The sequence below is a fragment of the Trachurus japonicus genome, chromosome 18 (genome assembly GCF_045865225.1).
Source record: "Trachurus japonicus isolate A0001 chromosome 18, Traja_1.0".
Taxonomy (NCBI): domain Eukaryota; kingdom Metazoa; phylum Chordata; class Actinopteri; order Carangiformes; family Carangidae; genus Trachurus; species Trachurus japonicus.
Genome location: NC_140924.1, coordinates 20,601,368 through 20,615,823, shown reverse-complemented (window position 1 = coordinate 20,615,823; position 14,456 = coordinate 20,601,368). Strand labels below are relative to the sequence as shown.

General features: G+C 41.8%; 1 protein-coding gene across 8 annotated transcripts in view; it reads left to right on the top strand.

Annotated features, from left to right (window-relative positions):
• arap2 (ArfGAP with RhoGAP domain, ankyrin repeat and PH domain 2) overlaps window positions 1-14,456 on the top strand; it is a 127,999-nt gene that overhangs the window by 58,628 nt on the left and 54,915 nt on the right. For all 8 annotated transcript variants that reach the window (XM_085806279.1, XM_085806280.1, XM_085806278.1 and 5 more), the window contains 3 exons: window positions 4,185-4,270; window positions 4,536-4,718; window positions 10,361-10,535. In XM_085806279.1, the coding sequence (XP_085662405.1) occupies window positions 4,185-4,270; window positions 4,536-4,718; window positions 10,361-10,535 (444 nt within the window). The remainder of the gene's footprint in view (window positions 1-4,184; window positions 4,271-4,535; window positions 4,719-10,360; window positions 10,536-14,456) is intronic.

Below are 14,456 nucleotides of genomic sequence, written 5' to 3'. Positions count from 1 at the left end.
AGAGAAATGCTGAACAAGAGGAAGAGGAAAGAAGTAATGAGAAGGCTAATGGTAAAAATGATCCCAGACTGGCTTTCCTCTCTTCTTGCCAAGACAGAATGAATTTTAATAGTCTATAGCTTCACTCTCTGATGTGGAGCTGCTTCCTTACTGTAATATTTTTTCTGTGTTTGTGCTGACCTCAAGTGCTGCCAGTCAGTTTTATCACGCACAAAAAAAACACAACAGTTTTTTATCTTCATCATTAAAAAGAAAAAACAGGTAAATCTGATCAAAACACTCAATAATACATGAAAATGTTTCTTTGAGATACTATATGTAGCACAAGCACTCTGCCCACTCTTGTGGCTTTTCTAATTACTTTAAGAGACGTTTTTATTAGAAAGTAAGAAAACAGAAAGATTTGTTTGTTTTTGCCACAGGAGGTTTTTTTTATTTACACAAACTCCAATGTCATCTTGCAGCAGGAGCCGATTCTACAGATAATACAGTTCTCTCAGAAATATCCTGGGAACTATTATAAAATAAATACATGTGGTGTCTAATTGAATCTGCATTAATTATTTTTTGTGGATTTTTTGTCATTTGGGAGTGTAAATACGTAAAGTGTGTAAAAACTGACTCACAACTCATGTCTCTGGTCAACCACTCCAATACTTGTTCTCTTTTTAGCTCAGTTTTGGTCTCCACCAGCTCCTGCGCTCATTGCCTATTAGTAATGCTTTATTATTTCTGCAGTGGTTATTTAGCAACTTGCACACATGGTGTTTGTGCACGTTGGAGCTGAGGAAGTGGCCTACAGAGGGTTTCACCTTTGCTTCTCACCTTTTGCGTGTTGTTATCTGATGCATTATTAATCTACAGATATTGATCAGAGCCGCGCTTCAAAGATTAATTTAGATATTTTTAGGCAAGGCTCAGCCCGTGTTGACAGCCGGCGTTTCTCTGTGACTGCAGACTCGAGCTGTAAACACTTTCAAAAAAAAAAAAAACTTTCATTCCTCAGTGATGTCAGCTCCCTAATAATAGAAGCTGTTCCTCCGTCTACACTTTCCTTTTTGTTCCCACTCTTTGCCCTTTCTCCGTCTGTCTGGCAGAACCCTTTAGAGGAAATGACATTACTCCAAAGACTGGAAGGTCCACACACATACAGAGTAATTGCAATAAACTCCTTTTTAAACCAGGATGTAACTAGGCACATCCGCCGGCAACAGTTGCCATGGTGACACAAAAATGCAGCCGCTCAATGCTTTGTTTCCCTCTGACTCGTCGCTGAGTGCTGGAGGGGCGGGGGATTCCAGTAAGTGCAGAGGACTGGAAATGTGCTCAATGACCTGTTGCTGGAGTCAATGGGGAAACTTTTTTGGATGGGAGGCGAAGTCCTCGTCGGGTTGGGTTAGGTTTTTATCGTGAACGCTGCTGCTGCTGCTGTGTCTGGGATGTTGTTGTGGTTGCACAGGATAGATAAAGACATTTACAACAGGCTATTTATATGGTAAGATCTCGCCACGTACCCCAGTGGCACGTGCACATGCACACTTTTTTTCTCTCTCTCTCTCTCTTTTTCAGCTTCATTACCCTTACACAAGTGAAAATGGTCCTGTGGTGTTATATGGCTCAGTGGCTGGAGCCTGGCTGCAGCGCTACAGCAGGCACCCAGAGTGAAATATTTTCACTCCTTCACAGGAGAGTCTGGCTCTTTGGCCTTAATTTGTCACGCCGGACTCATGTGGCGTTGATGGCGGTGATTATTCCTTTCTTTACGACGTGACTTTCGGGGTTGTAGAAACCATATTTAAACACATCTGACCACACTAATAGGTCCACACCTGGCACTAAAATATGAACTTAATCAGGAAAACAATTGATTTAACCTTGATAGAGAGAGAAGGGGGTTCTTTTTTTATAAAGCTCAGGTTGCTATAAACAAAATATTTCAATAACCCCAGTATTTTTTTTTTTTTACAAGGATTGATCAATTACTGAATCAAAACAAAAAGCTGATTTAGTTCCTGGGTCTCTCCTGAGTTTCCTGAAATCTTTCATGATCAGGCGAAGCATCTGGAGTACAAGGGTACAGTTTCTCTCCTGAGACAGACATTTAATATTTTTTAACAAACTAGATTATAGATGTTCAAAGCTTATTGAAAAAATGTAATTAAAATCCTTCAGCTGCTGCCTTGGTCCCATTTCAGCATAGATGTTGAAGGAGATGTGCATCACATGGCTCGTGTTGCACTGTGCAACTAATAGTCTCAACCAGCTTCAGATGAAGTGCAGATCGATGATGGCTCATCAGTCAGGAGAGGGAATATTTGATACAATACTGTAGATACACTGTGTTGTGTGTGTGAGGAACCCTAGTTCCTCAGGGTTTAGTACTCGGTCCACTGCATTTTTTTCATGAAATGCACTTCCACTCTAGCCTAGAAATCTAGACGCACCCTAGCGGCAGCAAATATATTTGCTCAGCAGGTCCGTCTAGAAACGAGCCATAGGAACTTTTTGAGTCTCGAACACCGTTTGTGTTCACCAATCACAGCGCTCTATCTGTTTAGAGAGTCGTTGGGCGGGCTTAACGCGATGACGACATACTTGCGACGGTGAAAAACATGACAAGATGGCTTTGGCAAAGGAATCGTTTGAATCGGCGTTGGCATCAACTTTGAAAGAATTAAACTTGTCATTTTCTTTAAAAGTTGAGCAAGAAACTGCACTGAAGTCATTCATTTCGAAGAAGGATGTATTTGGTGTTTTGCCAACGGGATATGGGAAAAGTTTAATCTACGAGCTTGCTCCGCTGGTAGCAAAAAAAATGGGACTGATTAGTCTTATCGCTACCCTATTGTGTGCAGAGGCAGTTTGAAAGACAGCCTTCATCCAGCCCCCTGGACTATACATTTTAATGATATAGTCTGGCTTGTCAGGCTACTCCCACTCAGCAACACAGCGTAAATGTTTACTTTCAACAATTCCTAAGGTTTTAAAATACAAAACTGACTTTTGAAGCACTTCAAAAGTGTTGGTTCAGCTTCTGGCAAGAAAACTGCATCCACCATTTGCCCCTTCATTTATCATCTGTTCACATCACTCCTAATCACAATGGGGCATGACTCGGCATACCAGATTCAAAATCCAATCAGGCAGCAATTAGTCCTGTCAGTTATTGCATCCTACTGTAGTGTCACATTTCAAAAAAGGCACAGGCTGTTTGTGAGGAGCTCCAAATTTATACTAAAAGCAAATTTGTGAAAATGTATTATACTGCATGAAGTCTCTGTACCCAATTTGCTTTTACACCGATTACGCAGTACGCGGTGCTTAATCCTCATAATCTAAGACCCTAATTTTATGGTTTGTTCTGCTCAGTATAGACACGACGAGAAAAACGCCGGCATTCCTAAAGTAAGGAGGGCGAATACTGATCCTTTGTTATCCAAAATAACTTCCTAGTTAGTTTCTCTTTTGAAACATCTGATAATGGCTGAAAATAATTCGGAGATTTCTGGCATCTGTGCCCTCTCTCGATTTGTGTGGAGATGGCCGTTCACAGCTCATGGCCCCGCATTTTCATTCACAGCTGCTCTACTTGAGCATAGAAGACAGTAATGAGATCATGCCAAAATCGAAATCTAAAATTATCCGCCGTTACACACAGGACAATAATTCACATTCACATATACAGCGTGTTTCTGCCTAATGTATTATGCATGTATGCTCTGTCTTTGGCCATAAGCAACCCCAGAAGCCCCTCGTTCACCCAAATAAACAGGCCGACCAACAAACACAATGAATTACTCATGACTCATTAGCAATTAATGGCCCTCGTTCTGTGCTTTCATTTCCAATTAGGAGTGCTGAGGGGACTAAATATGTCTGTTGTGAGTGAGAGAATGAGCTTGCAGTCATGCTCTGTTTCTCCATCTTGTTACTGCCTGTTTATTGTTTTGTTTTTTTTCTTCCTCCCGTCGCCGACATTTGGTGTGTGTTTGTGCACGCGGCGGAGATTTCTGTGCATATATGTACATCTTAATTTTTTAACTTCTGAAGAACTTAAAGCCCGACAGCCAGCCACATCTAATTAAGAAAGGGTGCATGAACACACCAGGCTTTGTATGAATTCCTGAGTTGCGTTTGTGTATCTGTGCGATCGCACTAAACAGCTATGTGTTCCCGTGCACCAGGACAACACCGCTCCCTTGGCACGAGTATATCCAAAGTGCGGAGCTTGAAGTTGGACAGCAGTATCTGGAGCAACGAGCTTGTAGAGGTATGTATGATGCACCATAAAAGAAAACTGTGTTAATATCTGCCAATGAAAATTTTTGACAAAGTTACACTTCACTCCAGCCGTTTATCTGTTGCACCAGGTGTTTTGCCTGAGAAAAATGTTCCAGATTTATCAAGAAAAAGTGTTTGTGATGTATCACAGATTCATTTTTATCTGCTGTGTGTTGGGTGTTAATACAAACACCACTAATGCGTCTACAAATGGTTCTCACCTAGGTTTCTGTGTGTGTTTTCCAACCCGACAGCTCTTCCTGGCAGTGGGGAACAAGAACGCTAACGGTTTCTGGGCTGCTAATCTTCCCTTGGAGGAGGATCTGCACCGCGGGGCCTCGGCGGAGCAGCGGGCCACGTTCGTTCGCAGGAAGTACAGGGAGAGGAAGTACCGTCGAGTCCTGGAGGGCTTTCATGACCTGGAGCAGCTCAACCAGGTATGAGAAGAAGAAGTCACAGAAGTTATAGGAATGATGTTTTGAGGTGTTTTGCTACCATGGTTGTTTAATCCTCTGGAGGTCCAAGTGTTGGGCCATTGAGTATTGCACCTTTCTGTTAACTTGTGCTTTAGCTTCCATTGATTTTGGAAGTGCTGCACTCTTTACTTGGCAGTCACAGCTGTGCTGTCATTTAGACCAGTGGTTCTCAACACTTTCTGGGCACTGGACCCCCTGCATTTTTTTTTTTTGCAACTCTGATGATCCACCTTGCCCCTCACCACTACCAGGCATGAGGTTTGGGGGGGGGGTATCCAAAACCAATTTGACATAAATAGAAAAAAGCCTTTTTATTTGGATCATATTGACAATTCTGAGGTCAAATATGAGATTTCAAAAGATTGCACATTACACCATTTTCCTGTACGATATTTCAAAAATAAAAACCCAATTAAGAAACTAAGACTGTCCACTGAAACACTAGGGGGTTGAGTTTGTCTTTAAAAGATAAACGAGAATGAATCAAAACACAAAATGTGGCTTCTTATGAAAATATGAGCTATTTCCCATTAAAACAAATGGGATTGGGGAAAAATGCCTTAGCTTAGCTTGGCTTGATGGCTCTGGTCGCTTTCTAAGTAAAATGATGAATGTATGTAAAGTTTACTCAATTAAATGGTAGTTTATAATTTTAAGTATCCCTTACACCTGGTTGAGAAACACTGATTTAGACAATGCTATCTTGAGAAAGAGCTAGCATTAGCAGTGTTACGCTCCAACAGATTAAACATCTAAAGACTTTTGTTGTTCTTTCGCTGTTTCTATCGCAGTGTTACCTCACTGTGTTTGTTATGAAGAGACCAAAGTGCAGCTGAAGTTCAGCAGGCATGCAGTCGGGAGTGGCCACCAACAAAAGCTGCATCTAAAAACACGCTCGACGTCACACTCCATTAAGCTAAATCCTTCAAACCTGAAATAGACCGTATTTCCCTGACCTTTTTAACTGCCAGTAAAACTGCACTGTAAGTCTAAAGATGCCAAAAGCGGCGTCTTATCGATCTTAAGTATAAGTAAGTTGGCACTAAGGCCTTTCTTTGGCAGTTTGTGGTTTAGGCTTTATTGCTGCGGCAAAAAGGAGAAAGGAAAAAAAAACAGGCTCTAAAAAGAGTCTTAAAAGCACTGCACATGGAGCCTGGAAGTTTCCACCTGCATCAGCATTTACGCAGATCAGCCCCCTTGTTTTGTTTTCGTGAGGAGAAAGGGAGGAATGGAGATGTAAAGAGAGAGAGGGAGAGGGAATGAGGAGGAAAAGTAAGGAAGAGATATACTGGCTAGCTAAGTGGAAAAGTGGATTAGGATCCACAACAGAAACGCTTGGGTTGGTTTTATTGCGGCTTTGCTGGCTTTTGAGTGTGTGTGTGTGTGTACATGCGTGTGAACATGTGGGCTGCTCTGCCAGAGATGTGTGAACTTGCTGTTAGAGTGGGGAGTTCTTTTTTCTTTTTTTTCCGTCGGGAGGAAGGAGGAGAAGGAGGAGGAGGTGTGACACAGACTGAGAGAACGCTGCAGGATCCAAATGTCGCAGACACTTCTGCCGTAACGCACGACGGTGACGTCTTCGCCACCGCCGCCCATCGGCGAGATCTGGTCGGCGAAGGGTTAAAAACCTTGTGTGTTTCCATGGAGATTTAACTGATATTTCTCACCCTGTACCTCGGTGCAAATGATTTAATTCTAACTGGATCTTAATAGTATTGATATACTATATTGATATATTGGTGCCTCAATTGATATTGATTGACAACTTGTGTGCGGTGTGTGGTCGTTTTAATCACATAGGAGTCATTATAAGCAGCATATGGTCAGAATGAGGTGCCAAACACAACATTATATAAAAATGACTGTATTCTGTATGTGCAATATGAAACTTTATGACACAAATAAGCTTATATAACAAAAAAGTAGAAGAAAAAGTCACAAAACTGTTGTATGCATTAATTTAACTTTGTTGAAACTTTATTGTTATAACACAGAGTATGGGTAATTATCTATGCAAAGTCCACTGACGCTCTGAAAGTCCTGCAGGATTTCGGAACGAGTCTTGTGAAGTTCACACGTCTGCAAGTGTGGCGGTGACGTCCGCACATTTGGATTCAGCCTGTAGCTGCCTAAAAGGCTTTGCCCAGTGGAGATATGTGTGTGTGTGTGTGTGTGTCGTGTGTGTTGTGTCTTGTGTGTTTGAATGTGCGAGAGAGAGGAAGATAGGAATAGAACCAGAGGTGGGTGGTTGTGTTTGCTGTCGCTCCGTCTAGTCTGCCTTTATAGACGGGCTCAACAGACTTGATAGGGATCAATGTGTCATAGAGTTAATATACACAGACCGGCTCCACATAGGGTTTTTTTTTTCTGAAATGATAAACTCTTAAAAAGCAGCTGCGCAAAAGTAATAAATCACAGCAACCTATAAAAACAATACGAAAAAAAAAGTATTTTTAACATAAACAAGGACACTGAGCCTAATCTCATTGGACACGTTGTTCCAGTTCTGTGTCACATTTACTTACTGTAACACGGGTATGAACAGGACAAAAAAAATCAACAAAAAAAGCTATATAAAACCTATTCCTTTGGGAAGCTTCTCTTGAACAGAGACAATAATAAAAGCAAAAGCAATTTCCTCATTGACATTCATGCGATTTCTTTTTTTTTTAAATCATGCAATGGCATTTTAACAGGTTTTATGGGCCCCGGGGTCACGAAACTCACCCGACACGTACAGTAAATCAGCCTTTTAAGTGTCAATTCAAGTAATGAAACAGGGATAAAAAAGGTGCTGAAGTGATTTATACCTGATTGCGTCAATGTGTCTCCTTACATAATCTCCGCCGAGTGTGCTTATTCTGTTGAGATGTTTTCCTTCCACATCCGCCCGCTTCATTTTCGCCGCTCCATCCGTCTCTCTCTCTCTCTTTCTCTTTCTCTTCCCCGCTCCCATGTTCCCCATTAGAAGCTCATATCCCAGTGACCTCCACCGAGTCTCCGCAGGCCACATGACCTAGAGAAGGGGGGGGTGTCAAAGGACCCTCTTATATCATTACACACATTCACACACTAACACACATAAACCCTCCAGTGGCTGCGGTAATTGCTATGACACGGAAGGTCATTTCCAGAGACGATACAGAATAAGGCCAGGTTGCATGGGACTGTTTTGCCATAATCTGACCCCCCCTCTCTCCCTCCTCACGCACCCATCTCTTCTTGTGTGCGAGTTAAAAAAGACAAAGATAACGAATAAACTGAATAAACTAATCGCATCCTTCCATAAATTCATTTTCTGCTGTTTTCTGTTGGAGATTAATTGATTTTCCCTTTTTTTTTTTTTCCTTTTGTGTAGCAATCATGCGTCTATGAGCTCGGCGCACACAAATACTTAAACATCTTTATCTCAGTGCAGGCCCTTTGTGTGGGTGGGCAGGTTATATTGACAGTTACTCTATTGGTGTGTGTGTGTGTGTGTGTGTGTGTGTGTGTGTGTGTGCAGCCTCGCCGTGCCTCACTTTCACACTGATCTTGCTTGTTTGTGGCAGATCAATGCAGCTTACTGACTCGGCGCAAGTCAGATGAAAGGAGAGGTTGCTCGTTGAAATTCCGCTATTTGCCACTTGACTCCTTTGTTGATCCTTTTTGTTGCGGGTCATCGTGCACAATGTCACATCAATTGACTGGACTGATGGGAAGAGACGTACGCGGGGAGAGAGAAAATGTTTTTCCTCGGTCAGACTGTATTCATCCGGCCCTCCTATATCTTCCCCGGGAATCACCGAGCGAAATGGGTGAATAGTTTTAACCAAACAACGCCTGCATGGCTAAACATTAAGTATATAGGTTCTCTGGCCCTGTTAAAGAAGGGATTTAACATCATGTATTTATAGAAGCAAAAGCAGACCCCGGAGAGCCAGCGTCTCCCTCTCTATCACTGGAATGATGAAGTCGGTGCAGAGGAGCTTTAAAAGAGGCAGTTCCTTTAATGGCCACTGGATGCTGGCACTAAATAAGATTCAGTCTGAGGCTAAAGTGCTTTTGTTAAGGGACTCACAGCACAGAGGGAACAGATTTGACAGAGAGAGAAGAATAGATGCTTAGCAATGAACGGGGGTTCTTCTTTTCTACCCTGTTTCCTGATAGTAAGGTTTGATTGACAGGTGTCTGGGGCTATCACGGTCTACGTCGTGCTGCCGAGCTTGTGAGAAGAGATGCAAAAAAAATGTTTTCTGTCACTCCGGGGGAGCTCTCTGAGGTCTAACGGGTGGGGAAAAATAAAAAAATCTATCTGGAGATTTTAAATATTTGAGTGAGAGAGAGAGAGAGAGAACCTGAGTTATAAAGTGGCTGGCATGGAGTTTGAAAGATGAGGATATTTCACAAGCAGAGACGGTCTGATGAAAGTTTCTGTTAAGTTGCATTATGGAATTTGCCGGCTCCCAGCTTGACTCATTTTTAGGGACAAGAAGTTGAGATATCTCGGCTCTGCAACGCTGATTTTTTGATCGTTTCTTTTTTTTAAAATCTCTCTCTCTCTCGACTTAATGAAAGCGCCCCTCGAGAGGAAAATAAGACTGTGAGACTAAGTTCATGTACAAGTCGTTTGTTTAAAAATTGGCAGTGATATACTGTGTGATTCTATACACTTTTAGTGTATGTTGCATGAATGCATATGAGGCAAAATACACAAGTAAACTCATACTTTATTGATATTTAAAACTAAGTCCCGGGCCATAAAGATTTTTGCATATGTCATGTTATGTTCTATGTAGTTTTTTTTGTCCTGTGTGTCTATATTATGTGTCTTGTATAGCTACTTGCTTTGTTTCCTCACAGCATTACTCATTATATGCACTTCCTTTCCTTTCATTTTGCTCACTCCATTGTTTTTCATGTCTTTATTCCTACATTTCTCTTCTTGGAAATTGTTAGTTTCATTATATTTAATATGGCCCATTTGTCCTGTTCTTATTTGCTATATTCCTTTTTTTTCACAGGGATTAGAGATTTAATGATTCCCGCAGGGAGTATTAAAGTTTGATCTTATTTTAACTTCTCTTTTGAGATCAACGGGCGGAACTCAATTCTAAACTTTATATGGTTTTCTGACGCCACTTTATAGACTCTTTGTCCTCTATCAACCTGGCATACATACACACACACACACACAGGCACACAGGGCGACTCCAGACTGCTCCTCCTACACAGGGAAGTGGGACCGTACTCACGTTTTCAGGGATTTTCACTGCCTCATTGTCTGGGATGTGAAATATTTTTAAAGGTATTAATCCATACTTAAGAATGCAGTGAGCCGCGACTGCACTTATTCAGGCCTTTTATTATGCTAGCACACCAGGAAACGTCAAGTGACAGGTGGACTCACATAAATAAGATTTGTGACCGCTGAAATTCAGCCTGAAGAATCTGATTTACCAACATGTCAAAATCACAAATGCAGTATTACCCACACATACATTATTGAAGAGTTTTATTAATAGTGATGAGCCCGCATGGGACGTGTAGTGGGCCGAGAGGAGGGACAGTCCAGAGGGAAGTCATCGTGCTCTCTTTTATCTGGGTTTTGTGTGTGTGTGCAGGGGCTGTGTGCAGCTGTGGTGACGCCCGACGTGCTGCAAACCATGGCGCTGGTCTTCAGCGGGGCAGATGTTATGTGTGCCACTGGAGATCCAACCTACTCCACCCCCTACCTCTTGGCCCAACGCGCTGGACAGAAGCTACAGATGGAGTTCCTGCACCAGAACAAACTATCTGGTAAGCAACTTCGGCCGCCCCTCCCGCTCAGCTGGCCATTGCTGCTGCACAAGCACACACAACTGACACACATGAACTGAAAACCCATGTTAAGTTTTCAAAAAGGTCATCTAAATGTGGGCAAAAGCCTCTCATCTTCACCATGACTGTGGATGTTGCTTAGGGGTTTTTGGTGTATTTCTTTTTTTTAGCTGAAGCTACTAGCTTGCTGGCTATAGGCTTTATGCACAGCTCCACTACTTCCTGGAATAAGCCAGCTCCTTTATTTCCTGTGTTACATTATTGTTCCAGGTGTGTCTGACCATTGTGACTACTCAGACACACCTGGATTAATCAGTTGGTCCAATAATGTAACACAGGAAATAAAGGAGCTGGCTTATTTCAGGAAGTAGTGGAGCTGTGCATAAAGCCCATTGAGCTAACTCTGCAAGTTGGTGTAAAACTTCATCTATCTAGAAATACTGGAAAACCATTTTAGAATTGCACTTGATAGCTACACATGGCATTACCGATAGCTAGCAGGCTAGACTAAGCTAGGCTAGTCACTTTAGCCTCCTTATGAATTGATTGTCCACATAGAAGACACAGACCATCATAATTTTCTTCTGTAAGGAAGAACTATTTAGCCATAGTAATTTAGCTCAGGCTAAATACCTAAGTAGCTTATTTTGTGTTATTAAAAGAAGCAAAGCAGGTGCTTAATTTAAGAGGAGAGGAAATGCATTAAAAGACGAGGAAACTGATGAGTTTGGGACTCATAAACAGTATCATTGTTATTCGGTTTCAACCATTATACCTTAACCACAACTTAATCTAAAGTAGCTAGTGAGATGCTCCTTTGTTTTGGAGGTATACTGCTAAGCTCAGCAGCTGGCTATGTTGCTTACATTAAACCAGAAAAATGCACTGTTAGGCTAAATCATGCGTTTTTGGTTTTAAAGAGGTGATTTAAAAAGTATGTCATTAGTATAATTACTCCATAATCTCCTCTTTAGTTCAAAAACAATGGAAAAGGGAGGTGCAGTTTGAATCTAGTAAACTTTTCTGTGGCTATTGTTCTGCCCAGGTGAGGTACTGGATCCCACAGAGCTGCTATGAAGCACAATAACTCTTACATTTTCCTGGTCAGACCTAAAGAAGAAGAAAAAAAGGCTGACATTCATATAAATCTTTGAAAAGGTCTTTAAACTAGGTGTGAGAGTTGGACTTTTACAACCATCGGCGCCACATATATTCAGCCCATTGTCTTTATACTTTAACAAGCCAATCATGTTTAAAACCCTCACTCTCTGCTGCACCGCCACATTTATAAAAGCACAGTGGGAGGTTTTTTTTTTCTCTTCTTTCTCTCCACTGCCATGAATAGGAAATGAAGGTAGAAAAACCCACAAATTTGAAGCCAGAGTGTTATAAGTTCCGTCTTTGTATTACACATTTCATGTCACCGGCACCGGAGGCACGGCACAGATGTGCTGTGGCGTGTGGCTTCCCCCCGTGATGGGTGTGTATTGTTTGCGTTGTTCCACACAGGGCTGATGATAAGAATGTATTAAATTAAAGGAGCGAGAGAGGCCATTGGCTGGGGCCGGGGGAGCCTTTCTCAGGGACTGTATTTTACATAATGTATGCACTGCATCTGTGCACATTCGCCGGCACCGAGCCTGTTAGGGACTCCTAATTGCTAGCATGGGTCACCTGGTCGCCATGGTGATGGCCATTACTTTGAGTTGTGCTAGCGGTCTGGAATACAGACAGACAGACTGACAGACGCGTGTGTGGCATTGTCCATCAGAAAATGTGTTGCAATACATGCTCTCTGTGCACGCTCATTATGTGTGTGGAAGTTGGAGGGCTTCATCATTAACTAACAGACAAACATGGAGCTATCCAGAGTCCTCCTGTAGTGATGAGGGTCCAGCTAAACTGACCAACTACTGCAGGCAAGAAGGACCCAATGATACTGACTCATTTACAGATGTTTCCTGAGGGACAACAGCCAGTGTTGAGTGGAAGGAGGAGGTTGTTTCTAAAAGTGACGCAATGTCCAGTCAAGACTAAAGATCTCGACACACTACGTCTTTTTTTAACTTCTGCAGCACATGATTTATTTAGGGGGAAATATGCAGATTTTGACCTTAATTAAATAGGTTTGGAGTAATTGGGATTAAACGACTTGTTAAATATGTGAAATACTGATTTTTTTATGGCACAATGACACAAACACACCCGGTAATCCGTAATCTCTTGTTAGCTTTACTCACCTCGGTAGACATCGTTCCACGGATTGCCTTCTCGCTGGCTTTGTTGAAAAGAGAGAGAGAGAGAGAGAGAGAGGAGAGCTGTGAGTTTTTACGACAGTGAAAATATGCACTCCAAAACTGTAGGGGGAGCTCCGTTGAGAGAAAAAGCGACCAAAACAGAGAAAAAGCATAGTTCCCCGTCAAGCACCAACATCCAGCAGCTATGTACATGGAGCGATATTCATTTAATTTAGTGGGATGTAAAGGACAGGGACTGAAGTTTATAGCTGGTGTTTGTTATTCTGGAGAATTGTCCCATTATAAAAAGACCAAAAATACTACTGGATACTGTGTATCCAAAACTTGATGACGCATCCCTTTCCATCATACACCCCCATTGTTGTTCAAAAAAACCTATACAAAACATTATCACTGAGCCACACTGTTGCTCTGGGTGAAATGTTCCTTGATTGTGATGAACATTGGCACTTTGGGTTCTTGTTTTGACTGGATCCCACACAAACTGTCAAGATGTTGTGAATACTCCATCGTGCCCAGATTAAATTTGGTCTTAATTCAGCATTTAAAACAAATAAAATACAAGATATATAATATCAACTACCTTTTTTTCCCCTTTAAGCACAGTATAGTTGCCGTAACTGTGTTTATTCCCTACAGTAACTATATCTATGCTTAAATTGCCGTGTGCAGCCACCATAAAAGAAGTCATTATATAAATTCAGTGGTTTAACATCAGATGTGGGATGTTGCAAAATAATCTTATATCAAAACATTCTGTGTCCTTTTTATATTTTCAGTTACATGTGCAAACATTTAATTAATTCACTTAAATTGGCAGGATTTTGTAACAGCTTTGTATCAGCCACATGATGTTGTGAAGCACGATTGTGTATTTACAGATCCCAAACATACTGTATATAAATTTACAGCACAATAGAAGATGTCAATGCTAATGCATAGGTGATAATGTGTCTGAATGTGGTGAAGTTAGAAGAACAGAAATGGTGTAAAAACCATGTTTCTATAAATAATATGTGAGACTGCAGTGAAGGAATGAGCTGCTATGGTTTGTGGAGAAGATTAAGGCTCCAGACAAATTACTGTCCAAATTCCCTCTTTGACATTTCGCTTCCGCCGGCCGCATTGTCACATCACACAAAGCTCTGGAAAGTGCCGTCTGCATTGTTTGTTTGGTTTTTTTTTCCTGAGCATGCGCCCCCCTGAGTTTGAAGCCAAAAAAACAAAACAACAACAGCAAAAAAAATATCCCAAAACTTGTGAAAATTCTGATTAAACAGAAATTGAACTTTTGCAGTTGTTGTGCTCTGCACTGCTATGTCTGGCAGAAACCGGGAACAATTCAATGCCCGCATGACACCGTCCCCACTGTATCGTGTGCTGTTGACAGAGGGAAGATAGAGGGGGAGAATAAAAGGAGCCACATAGCAGCCCAGTAACAAGGGCAAAACAGAGCTGAGGCTTGTTGTAGACTTTTAAAAAGACCTCAGCCTTGAGTTACAGCTGAAGCTCAGACAGGACAGCGGCTGCACACGGTGTGAGGAAAACACAATGACGGATACAGGAGTTGGGGATGCCATTTGTGCCGCCACGCCGTGTACCTGCTGTCTGCTTCTTTTGTTTGCCTAATAAACCGAGCATC